General features: G+C 37.7%; 1 protein-coding gene across 1 annotated transcript in view; it reads right to left on the reverse strand.

Moving 5' to 3' along the window:
• The window catches only part of LOC127162690 (protein shisa-9), a 91,020-nt gene extending 66,613 nt beyond the window's left edge, over positions 1-24,407 (reverse strand). The window contains exons 1-2 of the mRNA XM_051105529.1: positions 24,136-24,407; positions 21,569-22,748 (exon numbers count right to left, since the gene is read on the reverse strand). Coding sequence (XP_050961486.1) covers positions 21,569-22,116 — 548 coding nt within the window. The 5' untranslated portion in view covers positions 22,117-22,748; positions 24,136-24,407. The remainder of the gene's footprint in view (positions 1-21,568; positions 22,749-24,135) is intronic.
• Positions 24,408-26,405: the final 1,998 nt, after the last annotated feature.

The following is a 26,405-nucleotide window of genomic DNA, read 5'->3' on the forward strand; positions in this document are numbered from 1 at the left end:
AGCTTCTTGTCAGTTTGACGTCACACCGACAAAGGCCGCTCCCATGATAGTTGACTAACACAGCCATCTCACCTTAGACCTGCCCTAAATGAGCTGTGTGAGCTGAGAACAGTCCAACCGACATTGTTTCCACTCTGGTGCAGGGGAAGACAAGAATGGCTACATCCGAAAGCCTAGACAGCTGACTTGCTGCCTTATCAGTCAATGACTTTATATGAAACTGATTTCAGACAGGCTTCTGAGGCAGCGTAACGGTTTAATGATCTACAACAAAATAGAACGAGTCTGGATGATAACTAAACAAATATTGAATTACTATAATACTGATTTCTTGCTAGAAATACCATCAAAAGTGCAAAAAAAATGTCAGAAATATACATTTACACAAAAACTGACCAAACGCAGCTTTCAGAGCCGTCTTTATTTTTTTAGCTCAACCATCACTGAATGGAACGCACAAGACTGTTGGATATCAACGGTAGCGAAGGACACATCTATGCTGCTTTCAAAATTCGAAGAAGGTACCTCTAGAGACAGGAAGTGAAACCAAATTTGTATTCGGACATGCCTTGATCCCTTCCTGCCTTGGAATGCTGCCTCCAAAGGCAGCATTTTAGAGCTTTCGGACGCAGCCAATGTCTCTGATTGAGCGATTGAGGTTGTTTCTGTTGTTGGATGTAGTAATGAACATAGCAGTCATAATTTACTGCTGACATCTGAGCCGCTGAAGACGCAGACAATTAACGTTACTTTGGTTTTTGAAGGTAATGTGCCCAGCAATCTACATAAATGTGCCTTTGTTCGCGCAAATCATTTATGATCCAGCTTCACCTACAGCAGAAGTGAGTATCCGGGTTTTTTATGCATCTTTGCGAATCGCCTTTCTTAATAATGTGCTAGTTAGAAAGTTTTGCGGCTAAATGCGGCTAAAGTAAACAGAATGGCTCGTCACCCCACAGAAGAGAGGGGCAGGGTGAGCAGAGCTCATTAGCATTTAAAGAAACATGCACAAGAACGGCTCGCTCTAAAAAGGGCTGATTTTGACATGGTAAAAAGGGTATTTTTTACACTACTACTGAGAAATTTTATCTAAAGTATGTTTTAGACTTCTCATTAAGACCTAAAGAATTATATTAACTTGTGGAAAGAGGGCATCTGATGACCCCTTTAAGCAAATGTTACCAACTAGCATGTAGCAACTTAGCAATGTTTTTTACCATGATGTGACATAAACAACTTTCATCAAAACCGGAAGACTTGAAATACGGTGCATATGGACTACATCTATGATACTTTTATGGTGCTCTTTGTCATTGTTATTGAATGGAAAAGTGCTACCAGGACAGTTCTTCAAAAAGAAACTCACACAGGTATGGAAGGACATGAAGAACGTTCATTTTTGGGTGCGCTAGGGTTGAGCGATGCAAAAAACTTCACATTAAAGAGCCTTAAAATTTCTTCTTCTCATGTCTCTCTCTGTGATTTGCTAAGGTTGTGTTCTGATCTTTCTTATATAGACATTCTGTGATCTCATCCCCTGTGGAACTCCATCAAAGAACTCATTTTCTCTCCTCCAGACCAACTCGTTTTGTTTTATAATGGCACGTTTCATTATGGCCTTATCAGGGAGGAGACAGAGAGACAGATTCACACACTCAGAGGGCGAAATGCTGGGTCATACCTCCTCACTTTCAAATGAACAGGTCAGTTTTCATTGATTGCCTGTTTTTAAACTGGGCCAGCGGGAATATTGGGTTTATATACTGCACTTCACTCAAGGGCACATGCTTTTTATGAATGTGTGTGGTTGTGTGTCCTTCTATGGTTGCGTCACGTTGATCCTAGCGGTTGCATTGCTAGAACTGCGTAAATTGTGTTAATATCTGTAGAGCTGACTGGGCTAAACAGAGCACTGCATTACACGTCTGCATTACGACACACACACTTGAACACACACACACACACTTTCCTAAGAGATGTCAGAGAGAGGTGAGAAATAAAACGCTGGATTCAGATAAAATCCGTGAGCGATTTGAGAGTATTTACTGAGGGGAGACAGAGCTTTCAGTGTGAGCGCACGAGAGATTTGAGAATGTGTGTGTGTGCGATGAAATAAAGTGTTAGGTAAAGGGGTAGAGAGAGAATTCTGGGATATTTTTAAAAGAGAGAGACAGAGGAGGCATACGCTTTTTAAAAAAAGTGAGAATCGATAGGCTGTAAGCAGTTTCGGAAAAGGATCCAATTCAATTTAGTGCTGTGAAAAAGTAAGTAGCCAGCATGAAAAGGTTTGTCCTTTATCAACATGTGATCACATTGGAACTTATTGAGGACTGAATTGTATATATATCACCTCCACTGAATGAAGTGGAGGTGATATAATTGAAAAAAATGTTTAAGAACTTAGGATCTATGGTCCAGGAGAAGAAGATTGCAGCGGTTGCAGAAGTTCAGTGTTGAATCGCCCAAGCAGCAGCAGTGTTTGCATTGCTTAAGTGGTGCTTAAGTAGTACGACCATGACCAAAATGGGCCTTTTCCAGACCCTAATAATTCCAATCATACTCTATGGATCAGAGACTTAGACCTTTCTGAAGATGGAAATCAACAAACTTGAGGTCTTTCAAGTGTGATGCCTCAGGCAAATCTTGGGCGTATCTGGGCTTGACTGACTCCAGAACGCAACTACTGTATATGTAGACAATGCAGCGACCAATCCACGATCAAGGATTTCCAATGACCACCAAAGTTCAAGGTACACCCCTACACCCCTGGGTGAAACAAGTTGAGGACAACCTCAAGAACCGTTGTCTCACACTCGTGGATGCCAAGACACTATCCACGGAATAGCATGGAGCCAAGTTGTGAAAGATGCTGAAAATCTGTCTGCACCTATAGCAGAGTAGCATATGAGCTACAAAAATGAAGGCCTTGTCCACACATACACAGGTATTTTTATAAACAGAGTTTTTCATTCTTCATTAAAAAAAAAAAATCTCATCCTCATGAAAACACAAAAACACGCTATGAAGTGCTGTCGAGGGCATGCCAAACCAACAGGCGGTGATATAACCCTAACCGTAAAGCCATGTTGGCCGATCATAAGCCTGAAAAAAGTGTGCACTCTAACGTCACAAGCCAAAATCTCTGGTTTCACTGGCTACACGATAACACTGCAACCAGAGTTATTGAAAATCTTCATCTTAGCAGGAGTTTTCAAAAAAGCTGGTTTCAGTGACTTGATACTCCGTTTGCATGTGAAAATTACAGTTAAGGTCAAAAGTTTACATACACCTTGCAGAATGGATCATACAAAGTGCATGTTATTTTTCATTTAGTACTGACCTGAATAAGATATTTCACATAAAATACGTTTACATATAGTCCACAAGAGAAAATAACAGTTGAATTTATGAAAAATGACCCTGTTCATAAGTTTACATACACCTGAATGATCCACAGCTGATTTTTTTTTTTTTTTTTTTAGTGATAGCGGTTCATAATTCCTTTGTTTGTCCTGAACAGTTAAACTGCCCACTGTTCTTCAGAGAAATTTTTCAGGTCCCACAAATTATTTGGTTTTTCAGCATTTTTGTGTATTTGAACCCTTCCCAGCAATGACCATATGAATTTAAGATCCTTCTTTTCACACTGAGGACAACTGAGGGATTCATATGCAATTATTACAGAAGGTTCAAACACTCACTGATACTTCAGAAGGAAAACCGATGCATTAAGCGCCAGGGGGTGAAAACTTTTGGAATTTGAAGATCAGGTTAACTTTAACTTATTTTGTCTTCTGGTAAACATGTAAATAGCTTCTGAAGGGCAGTACTAAAAAAATATGATATTTAGGCAAAATAAGAAAAATGTACACATCATGATTCCGTTCAAAAGTTTACACCCCTGGCTCCTAATGCATCATTTTTCCTTCACAAGCATCAGTGAGTGTTTGAACCTTCTGTAATAGTTGCATATGAGTCCCTCAGTTGTCCTCAGTGTGAGAAGATGGATCTCAAAATCATACAGTCATTGTTGGAAAGGATTCAAATACAGAAAACTGCTAAAAAGCCAAAGAATTTGTGGGAAGAACAGCAGGCATTTGATTAAATGCTAATTAATTATCTGTATGTCTTAAAGGGTTAATCCACCCAAAAATCTAAATTTTGTTGTCATTTACTCACCATCAATTTGTTACAAACTTGTTTCTCACTTTTATTTGAACATGAAAGAAGATACTAATTTTGGTAATCACACAGTTGATAGTAGCCATTGACTTCCACAGTATGAAAAAAAAATTACTATGGAATTCAATGGCTGCCATCAAGTGTTTACACACTTAAGGGTGAGTAAATGATGACAGAATTTTCATTTCAAGTGATACTTAAGAAATATTATGCTGAGTTCATGCTTTGGAAATTGATGAATACAAAGTGCAAATTAACAGCATTTTTACAATGTACTATAAAAGTATTTACTCTCACTGTTACAGATAGATAGATAGATAGACAGACAGACAGACAGACAGACAGACAGACAGACAGACAGACAGACAGACAGATAGATAGACAGACAGACAGACAGACAGACAGACAGATAGATAGATAACATTGGTTCTGTGTCTATGTTTGCTTGTGATGTGGGTTGTTCAGCCAGAGGTAAGCAGTAAATGAAATTTTGTGCAAGCAATTTAATCCTAAATCAAGTTAATCGGCTCTACTGTCTGAAAACCAACAGCCATTTGCGGCGCGGCCGCGCAGAGAATTCCAAACACATCCACAATGGACATGTGGTTTGAGCCGAGCACTTCAATTTGGGTCAGCTTTACTCGAGCTAATGTGCTTGTGGAAGAAACACAGAAGGGTTTTCGCTCTGGGTACTGGCAGACCAGAATGTTGTTAGAACAGGTTCAGTGAACCGAATGGCTGAGTGTGATGTTGGGTTAAAGAGAGAAAATAAATCCAACATACGCACACATTTATCACTGCTTTATGAGGATGAATGCGTCACGTAGGTATTTAATCCACTTGGAAAAAAACACAGTCTCTCATTCACACACACACACCAGCTGACTTAACTGGTGCACACACCGCAGTCTGGGATGGTGCAATTAGGGGGAAATGATGAACCACCGGCACCTTTGCTGAGTGAAGGTTTATAAAAACATCAATCCTGCACCACTGCACCAACTGGCACACCAACCGCCCTCCTCTCTGGAACAAGAGAAAACCTTACTCCGCCTCCAAGATGAATGACCTGAACCTCCATGTGGACCTGCACCTCCTTCTGTAAAGGTCAGACTGCACCTGCATGCTTTATAGAGGAGATATGAAGCAGGGGCTAATGTGGTTGTTCAAAACAAAAAATCTATCTTAGGTGCATTTTTATACTTTTTTTTTACAATTAATATTTGTTAATAGTGTTTAACATTTTCAGTTTTCATTTGACATTTTATATTCTTATTTTTAATTTTAGCAATCATTTAATTATTTTAATACATTTTACTTCAAATTAAAATCTATTATAAGCCCCGTTTTAGTTGCAAATAATAATTAATAATAGCCATGGGTGATTCACTATGGTATTTTAGTATTTTTGTTGTTGTTGTTGTTTTAGTATGTTTATTCATATTTCTTTATTTTTTTATATATTCCTATATAGCTTTAATTTTTATCAGTTTTAGCTTTAAGCAAACGTTTAGTCATTTTAGTAGTCTCAGTCCAGTTTTCAATTCGATTTTTTTGTCTACATTTTAGTTTCCATTTTATTTCAACTTTGTTTCAAGTAACAGAAAAATATATTTTTAATTGATAATAACACTTCCAGGAATGTGCATTTTGCGATTACTGTATTTTTTTCAGCATCTCACGCCATGAGCATTTCATTTTCAAGGCGGTGCATGAAGTAAAAAAAATGGAATGCATTTCAAAAACCCCATTTTGTTTGACAGAATGAACCTTCATTCCTTGATTCTACTAGATCCATCAGTCAAATAAACAATATACATTTCCCTCTCCCACTTCTCACGCTGTGTCCTTCCTCCACTCACTCGTCAATCTCCCTCATCGTCCCATCGACTGTAGATGTCTCCGGCATGTGTAGCTTGATTGACAGGACAGAGATCAAGATAAATATCTGTACAATCCCTACCCTACACCCCCTGGTCTCAATCAGGTCCTCTCTTTGGCGCTTGGCCTTGACAATACCCCCACACCCCATCCCACCATCCCCCCTGGAACAAGTCTGTTCAGGATGACTGAGCAGCGCTGAGCTTCTGAAATGAGGGATGAGACATGGAGAGGGAAAGAATCGTTCCTCCCGCAGGGCTTCGGCTCTGAGCAGCTCATTGGTGATACTTATCGCTGCACTGTTTTGTGTTTTCACTGTCTCTTTTTTTTATGTGGGATTAACAGAAACTGTCCAGCAGTAATTCAGGATCAAGGTGAGAGAGGGAGAGAGACAGAGAGGGAGACAGAGAGAAGGTAAAGTACTCAATTGCTGCAACAAATTGCAAATTAGCCATCGACTTTCCATCAGTGTGATTAAGACACAAAGCACATGCACAAACACACTCTGATGGCCAAAACACAAAAGTGCCAGTTTACATTCCAAAAACGACCTCTGTTTAGATTGCTTTCAACTGCAAATCAAGAATTTCTTGTGAGCGGAGTAAATGGGACAGTTTTCCAACAACTAGTTTTTGGTCACATTGAAAGCATAATTGCTGCACAACACCAAATGAGAACATACTTGATGTTCAAAATATAATAATGTGGAGCAGAATTGTAAACCAATGGGATTTCATTGGAGGCAGGGCTACCCTAGTGAAAAATAAATATACTAATGCAAGTTGGCCTGTATTTGATTGTGCTAAAGTAGAACAATTGCAAGTATACTTTAGGTCCACATTAAATATTTTGCATTTAAAGAAGTATTATTTAAAGGTCATACAACCATCATCAATACTGACATTAAAATGTGCATTGTGCACAGGTTGTACTTCTAGTAAATCAAATTTTGTGTAACCTAGTGCAGTCAGGTTGATTCAGGCATATCAAATATTTTTACTTTACACCAGTTTGCATGGTACGTTGACATTACAGTTGAGAAAAATGTTTTCTCAAAGTTCTGAAATTGAATTTTTTACAAAGTTTGATCATAGCTAAGTCAAACTTTTTTTGCCTTTTTAGGGTGCTATTATCTGTGCATGCAAATGTTAGTGACAACTCGTGTTTTTTTCTCCTTTAACATAACATTTTTGCTCAGAATAAATGGTTAAAAACAGTTAGAGCATGGACTTTAATCACAAACATATTAAAAAAGAACCAAAAAGTAAATTTTTCCTTTAGTGATTGTTAATCACATAATTGTCCCAATTTCCCCCCCCAATTTAAAGTCTGGAGAAGTTGACATTAGTTGCCAAAAATCAGAGCCATTCTGCAGTTTGAGTTGACCAGCTTTGTAGAAAATTGCATAGTGTTTTAAAATCTGTTCAGATTTTAAAAGTCGTACAGCAATTTTTACTACCTGATGGTTCATTATTTTAAAACGTCACAGAGCATTAGAGTTATAGCACCACTCAATGGACATTTTCAAATCAGAACTGCGGTGACACATACAAAACCAACGTCACATAAAACTGTCCGTGTTCATCTGTTTCATGTAAAAAAAAAAAAAAAAAGACTGAACATTCTTTTAGTGCCACTCAGTGGACATTTCACATCAAATATGTCACAAAACGTACATGGTGGTACTTATTCACATCTTGCGAAAAATTTTCCAAAGGTACGTTTCCATTATGAGATCAGACAAAAATCTCATTAAAAAACTAAGATTAACTGGTTGAAAACAATTTAAAGTTGCAGTCACTTCTGGTTTGGACAAAAACTCAGCTAACAAAATTAACAGTCATGTTATTGCGCTGCACCTGGTTATGACACTATGCACCATCCGTAATAAGCTATTTACTGGCTCTCCAATTGCAAATACAGTTATATAGTATTCTCAATAATTATTTTATTTAATTAAAACCATGCTGTACTGCAGTCCAACCTTCCCTTCAGCCTTTGATCCTTCTGTCTGTTTTGTTCCTCTTTCCGCAGACATTTGTGTTATGAAGTTCATAAGTGGCCCAAGGAAGTGGAGAATGAATATTTATGAGGTAATATAACATGCACACAGATTAATACATTCCTCACACACTAGCAGTTCAGTACAGAATGTTTTTCTATGAATCCACTTAATACAAACTTAAAGCCACGTGTATAACCTCTCTACAAACTTTTTCAAGTGTTTCAAAGCATCCCCAGATAGCACACGTACGTCTGGAAGATGTCTGATAAAGATCTGGAAAGCATCTGCTGTGTACAGACGTCTGGCAGACATCTGTAAGATGTCAGTTTTACATACATTCTAAAGCATAAACATCTTAAAGACATCTTATAGACATCTATTTCACATCTGATAGAAAATATCCAATAGACGTATTGCAGATAAGCAAACTACGTCTTGCAGATGTAAATGCAGACATCAAATAGACATCTCCGAGATGTACGTTGTCATAGCATGCTCCTCACATGAAAGCTGTTCAATAAGGTTTTCACACAGAAGTTAATCCCAGAATGCATTGTAACAAACTCTCCTAGATGGCAGAATAAAAGTATTCATAAAAATTACAGTAGTTTGGTCTATATGAAATCCAAGGAGTTTACCAGCTAAGCTACTTGCTAATGTCAAACTCTGTTATGCAACAACATGTTGTCTTTTAAGATACCTCATTTTAAAATCCATGTTTTCTTTACACAGAAGACAAAGGCAAACCCGAAATGCACTGCAACAAACTATATTAAATCCATTGTAGGGGTTTTATGTATTTGAGTATAGCAACATTAGCTAAGTTACATGCTAATATTGAACTTACTGGACTGTAAGTTGGGTATCCCATACACTCTGATTATATTTATACTAGCATAGATTGCCATTGTGATAGTTTAGACGGCGAGGCAGTTCACTAGTATGTATGCTTACTATATATATGTGTGTCTGTGTGTGTGTGTGTGTTAAGTTTGCTGTTCATTAGCTATATTACAAGGGTGGGAAATGAGATGCATTTAAGTGATGTCACACGCTGTGCCCGGGGTGTGTTCAATATCACCCCACGTTATGTAACGCTGTAAAATGGCTGTGTGTGTTGTGTGTGTTACCATTAAACAGTTGGGGACCACAAATATGCTCTGTGTGCAGTGAAAGCCGAAAGCTGAGCACAAGCACACGCTCCACAGGCATCTACAGCTTTTTAAACTGAAGTCAGCACGGTTCACTGTCCATTTCAAGTGTATGCATGAAAAGGAGATTTACATTTTGAATCCAAATTGTTTATTTTAAAGTGTGCAGGTGCAAAAGCATCCTGAATCAGCCTGTTTGTTTATTGTTGTGTCCAGATAACATGTGATTGACTGAAGAGAGATGTTAAGTTTAAAGAGAATGAAACTTCTCAAACCAAAGTTACACTCTTGCCTTCTACTGTATGACTTTAGACAACTTGGGGTTGAATAGACCACTTTTATGATGCTTGTTTATTTGTCAAGCTTGACAGACCCATCCCAACATATAGGCTCATCGGAAGAAATGGCCTCTACCTATATTTTTGCCAAAAAAGTACCTATAAATACATAGGCCTCAAAAATACACATGACCTCAAAACACTTTTACCACAGTGCATGATTTGTAAACTAATACATTTTAAAGTTTGCATCACACAACCACCTTCTGCTTGCAGCCATCCACCCCTATTTAAGTTTTTTTTAAATTCTGAGGTAGACTTGAACTGAAAGAGGGAGGATTCATGACCCTTTAAAGTCGTCTTTCCCAGTGCATCTACCAACCCAGAAAACGTGAAAAAACTACAACACAGTAACTTTGTTTTGGTAAGCCTTTTTTGTCTGAAAGCATGTAAAAAAATTAGTGCGCCATATTTCGCTTCCCCCATGACAAGGTCTTAGTACATTAACGCCCTTAAAGGGCACCTATTATGCAAAATCCACTTTTAGAAGGTGTTTGGACAGAAATGTGTATTGGATTTGTGTGTACACAGCCATCTTATAATGATAAAAATACATCCAGCCTCTTTTTTTTTCATAAAATCAAACCAGGCTCAAAAAACAAGCACTTTGGAGCCTGTCCGCAAAATGACGTCATATTTCGGTAGCCCTGCCCATGGCATTGACTGACAGGCGCGTATTACCCTATCAGCCATTTTGTTTGCGTGCTGTCGGCTGTGTCGAAAGCAGTGTCCCGTCAAAAACACCCTTGCTCTGTTTCATGATCATAAAATATTCAAGGATGTTGGTGTTTCTGCTGTAAATGTCTATTGAGGCTTTTTAGGAGTTTTACTAAATCTAGACTTAGTCTATGCACAACTACAATTTGGTTGTAAGAGTTTATTTATATATCTTTCTTTAAAGTTCATTGATATTTTTCTATACCTGTAAATAAAGAAAAGTAATCACATTATGCAAGTTTTCATGGATTACTTGACGAATATAACACAAAAAAGTAAGGTACAGAGTTTATTTTGTTCACTATTTATTGGATTTAACTAGGAAAACGTGAAGCAAAAAGTTTTGTAAGATCATCTAACAGGCTACTCCAATTATATTCTATTCATTGGCACTCACTAGGTGCATTTACATGGAGCATTGGAATCGGTTTAAAAGTCTGAATGAAAATGCTCAATATAAACACCTATAAAAAAAGAGGGATGGGATAAACCTTTCTATAAACCAAACAAAATTAAAATTCAACATTAAAATGTAAATGCGTTAAACAGATTATTTACGTCTATGTCAAGCAGGAGAGGTGTCGCGCCAAAGTGGGGTGCATTCGCGGGCCGTACCCCCCGTCCATCCTCTCCCGCTCCTTGCTAAACATGATTTCAAAAGCGAAAGTGAAACCGGTAAAACAGCATGCAACTGCACACGAGCAATTGCACACGATCACAGATTGCACGCTTCGATTCATTGTTCAGCAACTCTTGGTACGAAATTGTGTATTTGTTCAATTTAAGTACAGTAAAAATACCTCACGCTTGCTCATGTTGCTCCTGTTTATTGCCATATGCAGAGACGTCTAGATTCTGCAGTGTTGGGGAAAGTTACTTTTAAACGTTATGCAGTACAATTTTGTGTTACTCCCTGAAAAAGTAATAATTACATTACTTAGTTACTTTCTATGGAAAATAATGTGTTGCGTTACTTTTGCGTTACTTTTTAAATCTGGGCGGGGCTTGCTTCTTTGTTTTTAATATAAAACAATTCTAATGTAAAAGCCCTTTTACACCAAAAGTGAAATTAATTCACCTCAGGCTGAAAGAAAAGTACATTTATGCAGGAGATCACTCTTCAGCTAAAAAAAAAAAAAAAAAAAAATGAAGCATAAATGTTAGTTTATCTAAAGTAATTTTGGCTTATTAGTATAGTTGAACTACATCATCGAAGGTCAGCAGCAAAGACACTGGTTAATAAAATGGGATTAAAGGATATTTGTTTTATTTAACATATTTAATTATTGCAAGGTTGCATCATATTTTGAGTTTGCATTTCACAGTTTGTATTTTGAGGAATACTGATTGTGTTTTTTGTAAGTGAGATGAATTAATGCATGTTCACATTTAGACTAGAATACAGTAAAATCATGTTTACTCCCAATTTCCCGACAGGAGACTTGTCAATAAATAAATGGGGAAAAAAGCAACTGGCGATACTTATTTGTAACTCAGATATTTTCTTAGAAATTCAAAAGTAATATGTTACTTTACTAGTTACTTGAAAAAAGTAATATTATTACGTAACTCGCATTACTTGTAATGCATTACCCCCAACACTGAGGCTCTGCCCCCTTCCGGAGAGGGAAGGAGAGTTGCAGCTCATTTTCATGTAAGGGTACACACCCCTGAAATAGCACTTTTTAGACCCGCCCCAAAAATGACACTTTTCAACACGTTATAATAAGCAATCTATATTGTATTTAGATTTGAAACTTCACAGGCACATTCAGGAGAGCCATAAGAATAATATTACATCTTGTAAAAAGGGGCATAATAGGTGCATCTGCATGTTTCCACCCTCGGTGTCATTTTGTTTTTGCAAGCGACAACGGTGTACCAGTTCTAATGGCATTGCAAAAGTTCAAGCAATGCTAACTGTTCTGTCGTTGGCTGCACCAACAAGCTCAGAACACTATTTAGAGTCCCAGCCTCAGAGGAAACAAGAGAGCAGTGGATTTATTGATTTATTTACTGTATATTACACTGGTGCCACACAGATCTAATATTTAACATGTCATTTATTTCCCAGCTGTTTGCCTTCACAGACATAACCAACTGTTTTTGTAACTCCTGTGTGTTTTTAACATAAACTTGTGTATATTTGACAGTTTAAGCGCAATAAGACATGAAAGAGAACTTAGTTTAGTACTCACATGCAGTGTGACAGCTGCTGTCTGTGCGTGTGCTTTGGATGTGCGCGCTCAGAAAACTATATCAGAGGATTAAACTAATTTGGTTCAAAATGCATGATTTTAGCTCATTTACATTTAAAGAGTTGTGCACGAAAACAACGTGTTTCTGCTTCCACTCAAAATAGGCATTTTCAAAATTATGTAATGAATGATATGTGGGGTATTTTGAGCTGAAACTTCACAGACACATTCTTGGGACACCTGAGACTTATATTACATATTGTAAAAAGCGACATAATAGGTCTCCTTTAACATGTTTGCACCATTTACTGCAGAGATATGTACAACAACCCACGTAATGAAACAATGCCAGATTCACATTTGTCTGTTTCAGATAAAACTGGCTCTACTTACTGAATGTTTTACTTTGAAAGTCCTGCGAAGCATGCAAGAAACAACACAATATCATATTTCAGAAATGTCACCACTAGCGTGTTTTCCCAATGAGCCTGGGTTGCCCAGTCCCCATTTACTTTCATTTTCTAGAAAAGAGTGGCCAGGATGTGTTTGCAATAGTTTTTTTCCCTACAGAAAAGTCATGCTGGAATGAAACGACATGAGAGTAAGTAAACAATGACACAATTTTTATTTTTGGCTGAACTGTCCCTTTTAGTAATGTCTTTCTGCCGTTAGACTAGTTTGCCTCCTGACATCATTTTTAGATGTCGCCCCTGCAAAATGCATCATTTTTTGCTTTTAGCCTTTTACTCCTCGTGCTATTTAAGTCAAAATGAAATCTCGGGCAGAGCAGTATCCTGCAGTGAAGCTCTGTAATCGGTGTCTAATCCATCCATAGTGGCAGCATCCGTCACTGACATCTTTGCTCTTGAGCTCAGGGAGGCAGTTTCCTAGAGGAATTGCAACAATCAGGGGCGCAATGGTCCATTCAGTAGCTTTACAAGACGGTCACCTTTATAGCCGGAGTGATGTCCGTCCGTGTGTAACGTGCGGTTCGCCTTCTTCACCGAGGCATTGATGGACAGGTACATGCAGTCAAACTGCTAATCTCAAAGGGCTCTGATAGCTGAGCCTCGGGCTGCCAAAAGCCCTCTGAGCCCTTTCAATCTTCAATGAAGCGGAACAGGATGTGTGTGTGAACATGCGTAGCTGTCCGTGTGATGGGGTACTGGTGTGTCAAAGGGGCTAAAGTGAGGTTAGGGGGTGCAGTTTTTAATGATAGATACACTCAATAAAACTGACAGGAAATTATGAGTAGATGAGACTTTCCCATTTTCTGTCACCCGCATGAGCACCACAGCTCAGTGTGTCCAAGCGTGAAGAGAAACTGACAGGTCACGTCTTTAACCAACAGGACATTTTGTTGAGGAACAGTAAAGGAGACTGGAGCTAGTTGTCTCACTTTTCACCCCACTGAAAAGGTTTATATTTCACAGTCAATTTCTATAATCAATAAAAATGTTTCAGTTTTGGCTACAAGAAAAAAAGTTTTTGAACATTTCCACCATTATTGCCCAGGAAAATAAACATACAGATCAATGAACACAAGATGACGTATGGTAGGGAGAGTTGTCACACTGCTGTCAGGCTGTTTATGAGCCTGGACTCCAAAATTAGTCATAAGCAGCACAGGTATATTTGTAGCAATAGCCAACAATACATTGTATGGGTTAAAATTATCGATTTTTCTTTCATGCTTTCGGCATACCATTAGGATATTAAGTAAAGATCATGTTCCATGAAGATATTTTTTAAATGTCCTACCGTAAATATATCAAAACTTAATTTTTGATTGGTAATATGCATTGCTAAGTACTTCGTTTGGACAAATTTAATTGCGATTTTCTCAATATTTTGATTTTTCTGCACCTTCAGATTGCAGATTTATAAATAGTTGTACCAAATATTGTCCTATCCTAACAAACCATACATCAAAGGAAAGCTTATTTATTCAGCTTGATGTCATGATGTATAAATCTCAGTTTTTAAAAACTGACCCTTATGACTGGTTTTGTGGTCCAGGGTCACATTTAATATTTTCTAAGCATAAACATTATTAAGCACAAAAAAATCGAAATATTTTTTTAGCAAACAGATATGGTAATGGATTAAATTACAACAAAGAAAACAATTATTTACATACTATTTTAATACTTATTAATATTTTGAATTGGCTTTTATTTTTTTTATTTTTTTAATATTTTTATATTTATATTTTCAGAATAGTTTTTATTCACATTTTGAATGAACATTTATCTGTTTGTTTGTTTGTTTGTTTGTTTATTGTAGTTTTGTTTGATTTCTGTTGTAGTTTTTATTACTTTATTACTCTTTAGGTTTTATATATTTATATATTTATATATATATATATATATATATATATATATATATATATATATTTGCAATATATTTAGTTTTAGTTTTAGTATTTATTTATTTACAGGTCTTTTATTGCTTCAAAGTAAACTTAGTAAACTCAAAATCAGTTCGATGCCAAGGCAGAGAAACATTTCAAATTTTTTGTTTAGTTTAAGTTTTCATCAAATATATATATATATATATATATATATATATATATAATTTATTTTAGTTTTAGCTTTATTTCATTTAAATACTTTTGTTAAGTTTTGGTTTTAGGTAACAATATTAACCTTACTGTATGTATCCCATGTTTTATCTTACACAAGAGTGAGAAAAAAATCTTATGAATATTTTTATTTTTATTTATTTTTTCATTACAGCAGATATTTCAAACCAACAAACAAAGTCACTGTTTACATAGAAAACATGCATTTGTGTAATTGGACCTTTGACTCAGAAACTTGAGCTATAGTGCTTCTGACAACTTCCTTGCGTGACAACAAGCCCCCCAGTGTTCTCTATATATAGACCTATATATTTTTTTTCCTCTAGAGATGATTTCAAAGACAGACAATGACTAATCAAACCATGTTCTCAGACAGGAAACAATATCACAATGACACTGATGAGACTGTGCTACAGTTAATTGGGAAGCTAATTACTGGTAAAGACAACATTGTTCGCCATTTGCAGTGAGCAGGATTTCAAAGCAAAACACGTCATTACGATAGCCCACTTGTTAGTGTTAACATGCTAACAATGAAGTGCAACTAGGGGGAACATTACACAACTTAGCATTTTATGCTAACAATTAACCTACCAACTTCGTGTATACTATGTATAACGCAACCTAATAGGATGGTAAGATGTTAGTAAGCGATGTTATGGAGGGAAATGAAGGTTTTTTTGTGGGCCTACGAACACACAATTGCAATCTAAAAAAAGCTGGATTATTTTTTTAACCCAAATGCTGGATTCAGCCTGCTGGGTCATTTTATTGGGTTGTTTTTATTTTTTTTACTCAGGTGTTGGTTATTTTTTCTGCACTCTAAAAATTGCTGGGTTCTTTTTTTAACCCAAATCTTTTTTAAACCCAAAGGGTTATTTTTGTCTACCCAACCACTGGGTTGAGCCTGTTTCCAACGAAACACCCCAGCTGCTGAGTTACAGTCAGAGTGCAGGCTTTTTGTTTTCAGCGCTGCCAATTTGGTGCACTTCTTCAGCGAAATAAAGGTTTGTACACATTTTATTTCATTTATAAAGTTTTAATTGTGCTGTATATTATTTTACTCAACACAACAAACAACGACAAGATGTCAGTCAGCTGCATCAGCAGCCATCGTTTCGCATGATGGAAATGCCTTTTGCCTTGCATAACATAAACTGATTTTATTCATTATAATACTGAATGTAATTTAATTTAATGTTAAATGTAATGTTTGTTAATGGGCAGGTTATGAAGTCAGTAACAGCATCTTTCAGCTACAAATGACATGCGAGATGACGGCCTGAGGTTCGTAGTTCCCCCAGCGAACAGCAGCCCATTACCAGCTCATATTTCTGCAACACGCCAGCACGAGAATTAGCGTTATTTCGGTGAAATTACAGAGAATGGTTGAATATACTTACATTAAAATGCTATTTTTAAATGTTTCATTTTTATTTCTAAAATCCTTGTTTAATGAGTTTAAATGTATGTAACATTGTAAACTATGCTGTATTGATCCAAATAAATTCAATTTGTCTTATATTTTTGTCCATGGGTGTTCTTGCTTAATAATAAATGTTCATCTTTTGATTATTGCTGTTGCCTCTATAATTCTGATTGTGATTTTTAATTTCCAGCCCATTTATGCCAGCAATATAATCATTTTTCAACAACAGTTGACTTAAATAAAACAACCCAGCATGTTTGGTAAAAACATTTAACCCAACCAGCATGGTCAAAATAGCCCAGCATGTGTTCTGTCCAATATTTACCCAGCACTGGGTTGCTAAATAACCCAGTTGTGTTGTTTTTAACCAAGCATTTTTTAGAGTGTGGTCTAAAAAAATGCTGGGTTAAAAACAACCCAGCACTGGGTGAAATGTGAACAAACCCAGCAACTGGGTTGTTTTGACCCAGCTGTTGGGTTAAATGTTTAACCCAAAGTTCTGGGTGGTAATCCAACTACTGGGTCAAAACAACCCAATCGCTGTGTCTGTCTATATTTTACCAAGCACTGGGTTGTATTTAACCCAGCATTTTTCAGAATGTGTGTTTACTAGAAAGTTCATAAAAGTGTAAACAGACGTATTAGTGTATGCATGATTTGTTGTTGATGGAAATTTACAGAGTGGGCAGAGTAATTAGCAAACTCCTCAGGAGGTGGAAATATGTTTAGTCCTACAGATAATGGAAGAATCAAGGCTTCAGAATTTTATTTATACATATTCCAGTAATTTTACCATTGATTTAACCATTAATTTCAGCTTTTTTTCAGGAATATGTAAAAAAATGTATATATATCTATTTTTTCCTGAGTCTGCTTTTTGTGGGGTTTTTTTGCACTTCAAGATTCATTTCTTTCTCATTACACTGCCAAATGTGTCAAGAGTCATTCTGCATCAGTCCTCATCATTTCTGCCCTTTCTTTCCTTCTGAAAAGCTGTGAAAAACACCCGGGAGTCTTTGACCTGTGGGTAAGTAAAGTGCAGCAGGTTTCAGTGCATTCATGAGGTTTGTATGGAAGGACCTGTGAGACGTCTCCCGCTGGTTTTTGCTCGCCTTGCTGGACTCACTGTGGAGCTCAGTTTGTTTGTCTAGCGCATTAATAGTTCCAGAGCCAGCTCTGGGAATCATCTCTATCAGAAGTTGTAATGCATTTTTAATGGGACACCACTGTATTCTCTGGCCCCTGTGTGTTGGCCAGTAAAGCTGAATATAGACTAGCAAACAAACTCTATGAAATCAGAGGAAGAGAAATCTGTGATGAGGGTTATCTGTAAAATTAACTGCAAGTTCTCAAATACATGATCTATTCTTTAATTTTGGAGGGTTTTTAATGCTATAAACCCTATTAAACCTTATAAACTGGTAACTGTTTTTTTAAATAGCTAATTCCTGGAAACATGTGTTTTAGAAAGCAGGCATCTTGGTATGTGTGGTTACTGAGGACGCACTCATTAAAAGCTTAGTTACGAGTTACAAGTTTCTGCCCTTACTTTTGTCCTTCCAGTGCTTTTTCTTTTCTCCCAGCCTCTCAATGTGAAGCTTTATTTGCATGTTCACACATTTTAGACATTAAAAAAACATTACAGAGCCTCTTCCATTATTGCCTGGATGATTGTGCAATACAGAGGCACTCAGCATGGCTGTATGATGTTTAATTTGTAAGCACACAAATTCTCTCTCAAAGACTCTCTCGGTCTCTGCTTACTAACTTTGTCTTAGTAAAATTTGCCATGTCTGACCAAGAGACTTGTCAAGCACGGACGTAAAAATAATGCAAGAAGAAAGCAGAGCATTCGCACAGTCCAACCATCACTCGAACGGTGGCAAAAAAACATAATTTCATGCTTAACTGAATTTATTTTACACATGAAAAACAAACCCAACACAAGCAAACACAGTTTGCAAACACACTCAAATGCGATACACCCTTCAAATACACCAAAGATAATTATTAAAGGTCAGATTATGAATAAAAACATAAAACCTGAAAGTCTCAAGCCAGAACGGTCAGTTTGCTTACTGCGCAAGTGCATTCGCACACTCAAATGAAGCACATAATTTCGTTTTCTAGACATTTCACCAGTCATTAGTCACTGTTCTGACCCTGCGATTTTATAAGGTCAGTGGCATAGGATGTGTTTTGTGTACGTGTGTGTGCAAGCACGTTGGTCTCTATACTGGCCCATGAATCCGGTCATATTGGCCTCATTGGATTTCTCAGGGCTGGTCAATAGAATCACTCTCTTTCTCTCTTCAGTGTGCCTCTGTATTTCATCCCAGCAGAAACTAGATATGTTTCATTGCGATCATTATGACACACACTTTATTCACTACTTTTGGCACCCATTTATCGAGCCTCATTAAGCTTTCCTATGATAAATCGTGTTAAATTACAACAAGCTGGATATACGCTTCACTAGCTTGCCCTTCTAACACTGGCTTTGTCATTGTGCACATCCCACACATGCTCACAAAATTCTTACAAAATAAGTACATCCTTACCAACAGAAACTCTCAGAAACTTCAATACATTCAGAAACGCGTCTCTGCCATGTGACTTTTTTATTCCATCACAAATCGTAAGAGATTTGTTTTTACCCACCCGCTAAAATCATCAGACAACGGATTATCTATCATCCGTTCTCTCTCGCGCGCTTTCTATCTCGAGCATGGCATGCTTCCAGCCCTTATCAATAGCCCTCATTAAATCATGGTGGTGTCTGTCTGCCATGCCACATTACGGATGAGAGACAGATAGCTGGACTGACATCCCGCTCTTCCCGCCCCCGGAGGACAGCGCTACGCTTTCCCGTGCCGAAAAGACACCAAAGTGTCAACTTTATTTACATTATGATGGCGTTGAGTGCATTAAAATAATTATTTCCTTTTTCCTTTTTCTTTTTTGCAAACCTCATATAGTCAGAACACATAACAGAGGACTACATATAAATGTTTCATTGTGCTTCTTCTCTGATTGCAGCTAGTACTGTATAGTTCCACTCAAACAAAAGCTAAGCTCTGAGAAATCAACATGAATGTATGATCTTAGAATTACAGTAGGTTGCAAAAGTCTGAGATCAAACTGAAAAACTGGGATTTAAAACCTGGAAATGTCTTAGGATTTTGAAATGTGTAAAAGATTCTGCATTATTTCCAGTTTACAAATTAGCAAATCTGTGACATCATGTTTGTACAGACAGTCAGATGGATCATCTTAAATTTTGCTAGAGAACATGTGAACTTGTGAAGTTTATGCAACTTCTGTCATTAGGAATATACTAAGATAGGACCAAAGGTGCAAAGGCACATATTCGTTGGCATTCTTATTTTTATACAAATCATCAAATCATCTTCAGACCTTGCTGACAAAAAGTTATGGATTTCGTGTCAATATACAAAACAGTTATCGTTTAGCGCATCAACGAATTTGCTGGAATTATGCCGAACTGCATCTGAGGCTGTATCTCTGCAAAGCTCTGCAAACTTACTTTTTTGAAACTCCTCCTAGACTGTTGGTCCAATTTTCACCAAATTTAGCTCAGATCATCTTCAGACCATGCTGACAAAAAGTTATGGATGTTGTGTCAATATACAAAGCCGTTATCGTTTAACGCATCAATGACTTTTCTGGAATTATGCCAAACTGCACTGACACCAAACTTTGCATGCGCCATTGTCACCTCACACTGACAACACCACATCAGTTTGGTAACAGCGCTACCTATTGGTCAAAGTGATAAACCTATCATTAACCATTAATAATAAAATTTCCAAAAATGCTAATAACTTTTGATTGCACTAGCCTTTTCTAATGAAACTGGTCTCAAAATATTACATAGACACCAATTATGCCATACTTCCTGTCTGCCGTTTTGATTTATGCAGAGAACCTACTTTTTTAAACTCCTCATTAACTGTTGGTTAGATTTTCACCAAAATCATGTCATCTTAAAAAAATCGAGATCATCTTCAGACCATGCTGACAGAAAGTTATGGATTTCATGTTGACAGACAACATTTTTAGACAACACATTTTTTGTATATCAACGCAACAAATTTGAAACATGATACTAGACTACATCTGAGGCTGTGTCTCTGCAAAGCTATGACACTTCACACAGAACACACCACATCGATTTGATAAAAGCACCACCTATTGGTCAAAAGTGACAACCCATTAAATCATATTACTAGTGGTTATTTTTATGATTTTTCAGATATTTTGACTAAAATTGCTTCAGATACTCATTGTTGCAGATTTTCTGATGCTCCATGCCATGCTTAGCTCCACATTTTGCCTCTTTTGTGCTTGGCCCCTTTTCAACTTGCTATTCTAACACTATAATCTGTAGTAAAGAAAACTGTATTTTCAAAACAGTAGCTTTTTCTACATAAGGTCCTTGAACTGGCTTTATGATTTTTTCAGGTTAAAATAAAAGATTTTGATGTTACAGAGTCTTCAGATTGGAATTTTGGTTTCTGGTTTCTTCAAAGCAAGAATCTTCAAGAATATGGTTTTCTAAAGAAAAAAAAATCCATTCTGAGTTCCAAAAAAGAACATTTTAGTGAATTGTTTCTAAAAGAACCATTTTTCCTTGGTGTGAAGACCTTTCCAATAAACTGAAGAACGTCCTACATACCAACATGAAACAACTGTCCTATGGCTCTTCATGGAACCAAAAATGAAAGTATAAAAGAACCTCTATTCTTTGTGAACTTCAATTGTGCGCCAGTGGTTGTAAAGACCTTGTCTGCAATTACAGAAAAACAAATAGAGATTTTTCTTGAGTACTACTACTTATAGCAGATTTTTCTGCTGAGAAAAAGCCCCTCATATGTTTCTCAAGAGAGATCTCAAACAGTGATCAGCTTTGCCAAGACGCAAAAGTCTACAATAAAAACTCTGATCAAAACGTAATTTTAAGAAGCAACATCTACTGTAAGTTGATATGAAATAACACTTATCTGAGAACTTTATTAACAAGCAATCTCTGAGCAATGAAGTCATCCTCACACCCACTCACCTGGAGTTTGTCATGTCCGTCTGTCCTCCTTGACTTTTTTCCAGGCCCAGTTTGGTGAAGATCCCAACCAGCACCATGATGGCCACCACTCCACATATTATGTACACGATCATGTGAGTGCGGTCTCGATCCGGTTCCTCCTGGACGTCGGTCACCGGAGCTGCCGGCTTGCCGGTGTTGGCCCACACCGGCGTGTCGTAATTGGAACAAGACGTCTGGTCCAGACTGTGAACCTTGAACTGGCAGCAAAATCGATAGTAGCAGGAACCACAGCAGAACAGGTAGATTCCCGCGTTACAGTTAAACGGAGGATCCCATTGGCCCATTACGTCGTAGTAACCCCAACAGCGGCTCCCGGCTGATGGGATTTCATCTGCGTCTGACCCCGGAGTCGCAAGTGTGACCTCCGGGGCACCAGACGGGGCAGCCGTCCGATTGCTGGCTTGCACAGCTGTGCTGGCAGTGTTGGATTTTTGACCGTAACAAACGTAAACGCTCAACAGTAAAACGGCAGCCAACACATTCACAAACAGGTGTGAGGCACCCATGATCCTCTTTGAGTAATCCCACAATGCGTATCCCAGAACGCAACAGTGCCACTGGGGACTATTAAACCGGTGGAGTTTAGTTAATGCAAGTTTGCTGAGCAAAGAGTTCTGTCTCCAAGTTTAGAGCAGGTTTAATGCTGACTTGTTGTCCAGCTCCTAAAAGAACGGCAAGCTGATACAGGGAAAGCAGCCCTCATCAGCGAACGGGACGGAGAGCTTTCCACGCCACTTCAGCACACAACGTGCTCGCCGTTGTCATCACTACAGGGAGAGAGCGAGAGTGAGCAAGATTCCTCCCCTTTGGAAAGACTCCAGATTTGAGGATCTCACCCTGAGACAAACTGTTTCGTGGCCCGAGAAGAAAAAAACAACACTTGGTAGAATTCCAATTTAGAAGCCTGAAGAAATGACACTGTTGGAATCAAGCCTTATCCATGATCTTTGTCCCACCGAACATTGTGTGATACCAGCGAGGAATAGATGCCTCACACTACAGTTCGGAGGTATTCCACAAGTCATTCTCAGTGTTTTACACTGTTCTGTTTTCTCAAAGGAATATCTGTTGTTCTTTAGTCCTCCTGACACCTTTGTTTTCACAATCAAAGTGTCTTCTTTCTGCTCAGTTCTGTCCCCTGTGACAAAACACCAAACATACTGTCAAACATTTTCAACCAAAAAAGAGATTATGATTGAAGATTTCTACTAAGATGTTCATGTGACAGTAGTTGATAAGTATTAAAACCATGCTATACTAAGTCTGAATATGTAAATGTATATTATAACTTTTAGGTCAAAATATATTCCATGCATTGTCCCTAATATATAGTTAAGTCTTGTTATATAGATACAAATCTATTTATATTAATTTCAATTTAAATACACATAAATTACATATAATGATCAACTGTAATTATAAAATATAATTGACATTTATTAATATTTTCATTATTTACAAAATTTAAATTTCAATATTTACAAAATTGATTGTAATACACTTTAAAAATGAAGTGTTTTGTCATAAATACAATGCGTTGGACCCTTCAGAGATGCATATGCTGATCTGAACAAGATCTAAACCAGAATGAGCAATACTGCCGATTGTTTTTCACTCGATTGCGCTTAATTGGAAGCCAAAACACAGCCCTTCTTTTCAAATATCTCAAACTAGCAGGTCTGATCTGATCTGCTGAACTCTATTCTGTGAGTGAACATGCAGCTGTATCTCACATTGGGCACTTTTGATCAGATATTCTCTCTCGTTCACACGCTCTCTGCTTCTCTCTCGCTCACAAACATATTCGCAGTCCCCACAGGAAAGAGAAATCACAAATGAGATCTTTCTAACATCTCCATTCTTTCTTCCAGACCACAGTCTGCATTTAAATGTATGGAGTTTTAACAGAGATCTCAACATTGCCTCAAACTGTCCTCTGTTTTGACACCAAAGTCTGCAATTTTAGCCTGAACTCAAACTCATTCTAATCAAAATCAAATTATCTGAGCTACAGTCCACATTATTAATTTATTAGCTTTCTGTTTGTTTCTCCAAAGACATTTCAGGAGAAACATCTGAGACAAAGTTGCTACTCAAACAAACATAAGTGAGAAGTCTCCTGAGCAATAAAAGAGCAACCTCTGAGTAACATCAACACATTTTCCTCAGGGTCTGGCTTCTTTGGGGCCTCTTATTCTCAGTTCCATCATTTTGCTGCAGTTTCCTGTTCTTCTAAATCTACTGCACACTCATACACTCACACACAAAGAAAGAAAGAGGGTCTCAGCATTAAAGCCCCTCAGTTTTTCACACACAGAAACGCAAAATGCTCACACACACACACGAAAAGACACAACAGCACACCTAATCCAGCTCCCAAAGCACCTATCTAAGCTTCTTCTCTGTGTCTGTCTTTCTCCATGTGGACTCGCGGTGCAGATGCACACGTCTCAGAATGCAACAGATCAGCTTCCTACAACGGTGGAAATGCTTCTGAAGCGTAGAATCTGAATCCATTGGCTTACCCATACGCTGTTTATGAAAACAGGCATACTGTATATTGATATATGTATAGGATTGTTATAGATATATCTCTATATGTATGTGTTTTCACTGGAGGCTCTGAAGAAGTTCTCCTCAGAAAAAGCAAAAGAAAAAGTGACAGTGGATGACAGATGAGTGAGGAAGACCAACAGATGGCAGGTAATATTTATTCTCCTCAGTTTTTTCGTCCCAATGCATTCCCGTTCTTCCGTTCCCAGCCAGATTCCGTGTTCCAGGGATGGTGTGTTCCCGTGTGGAGTCAGGAACGAATGATAGTGGCTCGCGCTCCCTCTCTCTCTCTCCCTCTCCCTCCCTCTCTCTCTCTCACTCAGTTTGTCTCGTGAGCGAATGAGCGTATCTCGTTTGCTGACTCGCCCCCCTCTCTCTTTTTTCTCTCTGTCATTGACACCTTCTCTCTCCTTTGTCCCATGTTTTGTTCTCACTGTTCAAAAATATTCCTGTCGTTCCCCCCTGTTTTTGTCTCTGCCTCCTCTTTGCCATATGTTTACCTGCTCTCACTGTCTCCACAATCTGCTATCCATTTTTTTGTGTGTCAATTATCTATTGCATTTTTCTCTTTCTATATGTGATAACAAAATCTTACGGTTCAACAGATGACTGCAGCAGTGTTTACTGAGACAGCAGTTCACAGATATGTGTGTGTGAGTGTGTGTGGTGCATGTACAGTGCTCTTTTGAGGTTTGGCTGAGATGATGGGCATGAAGCAGCAGGGGATTAGCGGAACGGAGGGATCGTGGGGAGGAAGGAACGACAGAAGAGTGGATCCAGAAATATGGACTGAGGAAAGAGTGAATTTTAGGCTTTAAAGGAACGATGGATCTTATCTTGTAAAAGCAAAAAAACATCTAAGTGAATCTCAGCTCAATATAGAATATTAGTAGAATGCAGAATATTGTACAAAACTGTATACCCTAACAGAGGTACAATAAATATAATATAGCTGCAAGCAGGAATTAAGGGTCCAAGCACAACAGAGGTAAAATGAAGAGCTAAGGAGCTCAGTAAAGACCAGGTTTTTCCAACCCTGCTTCTGGAGAGCTACCCTTCTCCAGACTTAAGTTCCAACCCCGCTTCAACAAAATTGTCTGCAATTAAGTATCCCTGAACACCTTGATTATCTGGCACAGGAGTGTTTGATTAGGGTTGAAGCTAGGGATGTAACAATTCTCAATATAATATCGAACCGTTTGGTACGACATCCACGGTTCAATACCCGCTTGTGAATTGCGTTTCTTCAGTTTTGCATTTAAATAACTTTCTTGTTTTATTTCTCTGGGAATTTGCTGTATGTGTGCCCGCGATTTCATGTGCTGAAATGAGGAAACGCTTCCCCGCTTATATTTGAAAAAGCAACACACGCAGAGCATCTTCCATTATAATGACATGCAATGACAAGCCTTTCCAAACCTGTTGTCCAACAAAAGAGTTATAAAAACAAAAGTTATAAAAAACATCAATCAGAACGTCATCAGTGATACTTCTTTAACGCATATGTGGATTTTCTGCACGCGAGCGCCCTCTGGCGTCCAGTATAAACGCAACTCATTCTATTTTGCGTAAAAATCGAAAAAATTAAGGAGACATATACTAAACCACGCTTTTTCCAGTGTACAGAGGTTTACAGGAGTATTTTGTTAATTTGTTGTAAAAAACAAAAAAAACACTGAAGTGGCACCGCACCGAAAACCGTGGCTAAAAACCGAAGTATGTATTGAACCATGGACTAACTGTATTGTTGCATCCCTAGTTGAAGCTGAACTGCAGTATGGCAGCTCTCCAGGAACAGGGTTGGAGACCCCAACAAAACTCAAAATGGTCAATACCTAAAAAGGGAGACATAGGAAAATTAGGTATTGTTTGATTCGGTATGCTGCTCCAAATCTAATGAGATCATTCTTATGATTTTGGATCAAACTGGTCAGAAATTATAAAAACAAATGTCAAATTTTATATCTTTTGACCAGTAGGTGGCGCGATGAAATAACTACTTGTTTTAACACATACAAAGTTTGGTCTGAATCTGCGTTGCAAAGATATAGCCTCATGTCCATTTTTGTGCAAATTTCATCAAATTCGTTAACACGCTTTACAAAGAGTTTTGTATATCAAAAAGCTTTTGATAACTTTTGGCCAGCATTGTCTGAAGATGATTTGAGCCAATTTTGGTGTAAATCAGACAAACTGTCTAGGATGAGACTGAATTTTGACCCATAGAAATTAAAATTTGCAT

Source organism: Labeo rohita, chromosome 3, assembly GCF_022985175.1.
Source record: "Labeo rohita strain BAU-BD-2019 chromosome 3, IGBB_LRoh.1.0, whole genome shotgun sequence".
Taxonomy (NCBI): Eukaryota; Metazoa; Chordata; class Actinopteri; order Cypriniformes; family Cyprinidae; genus Labeo; species Labeo rohita.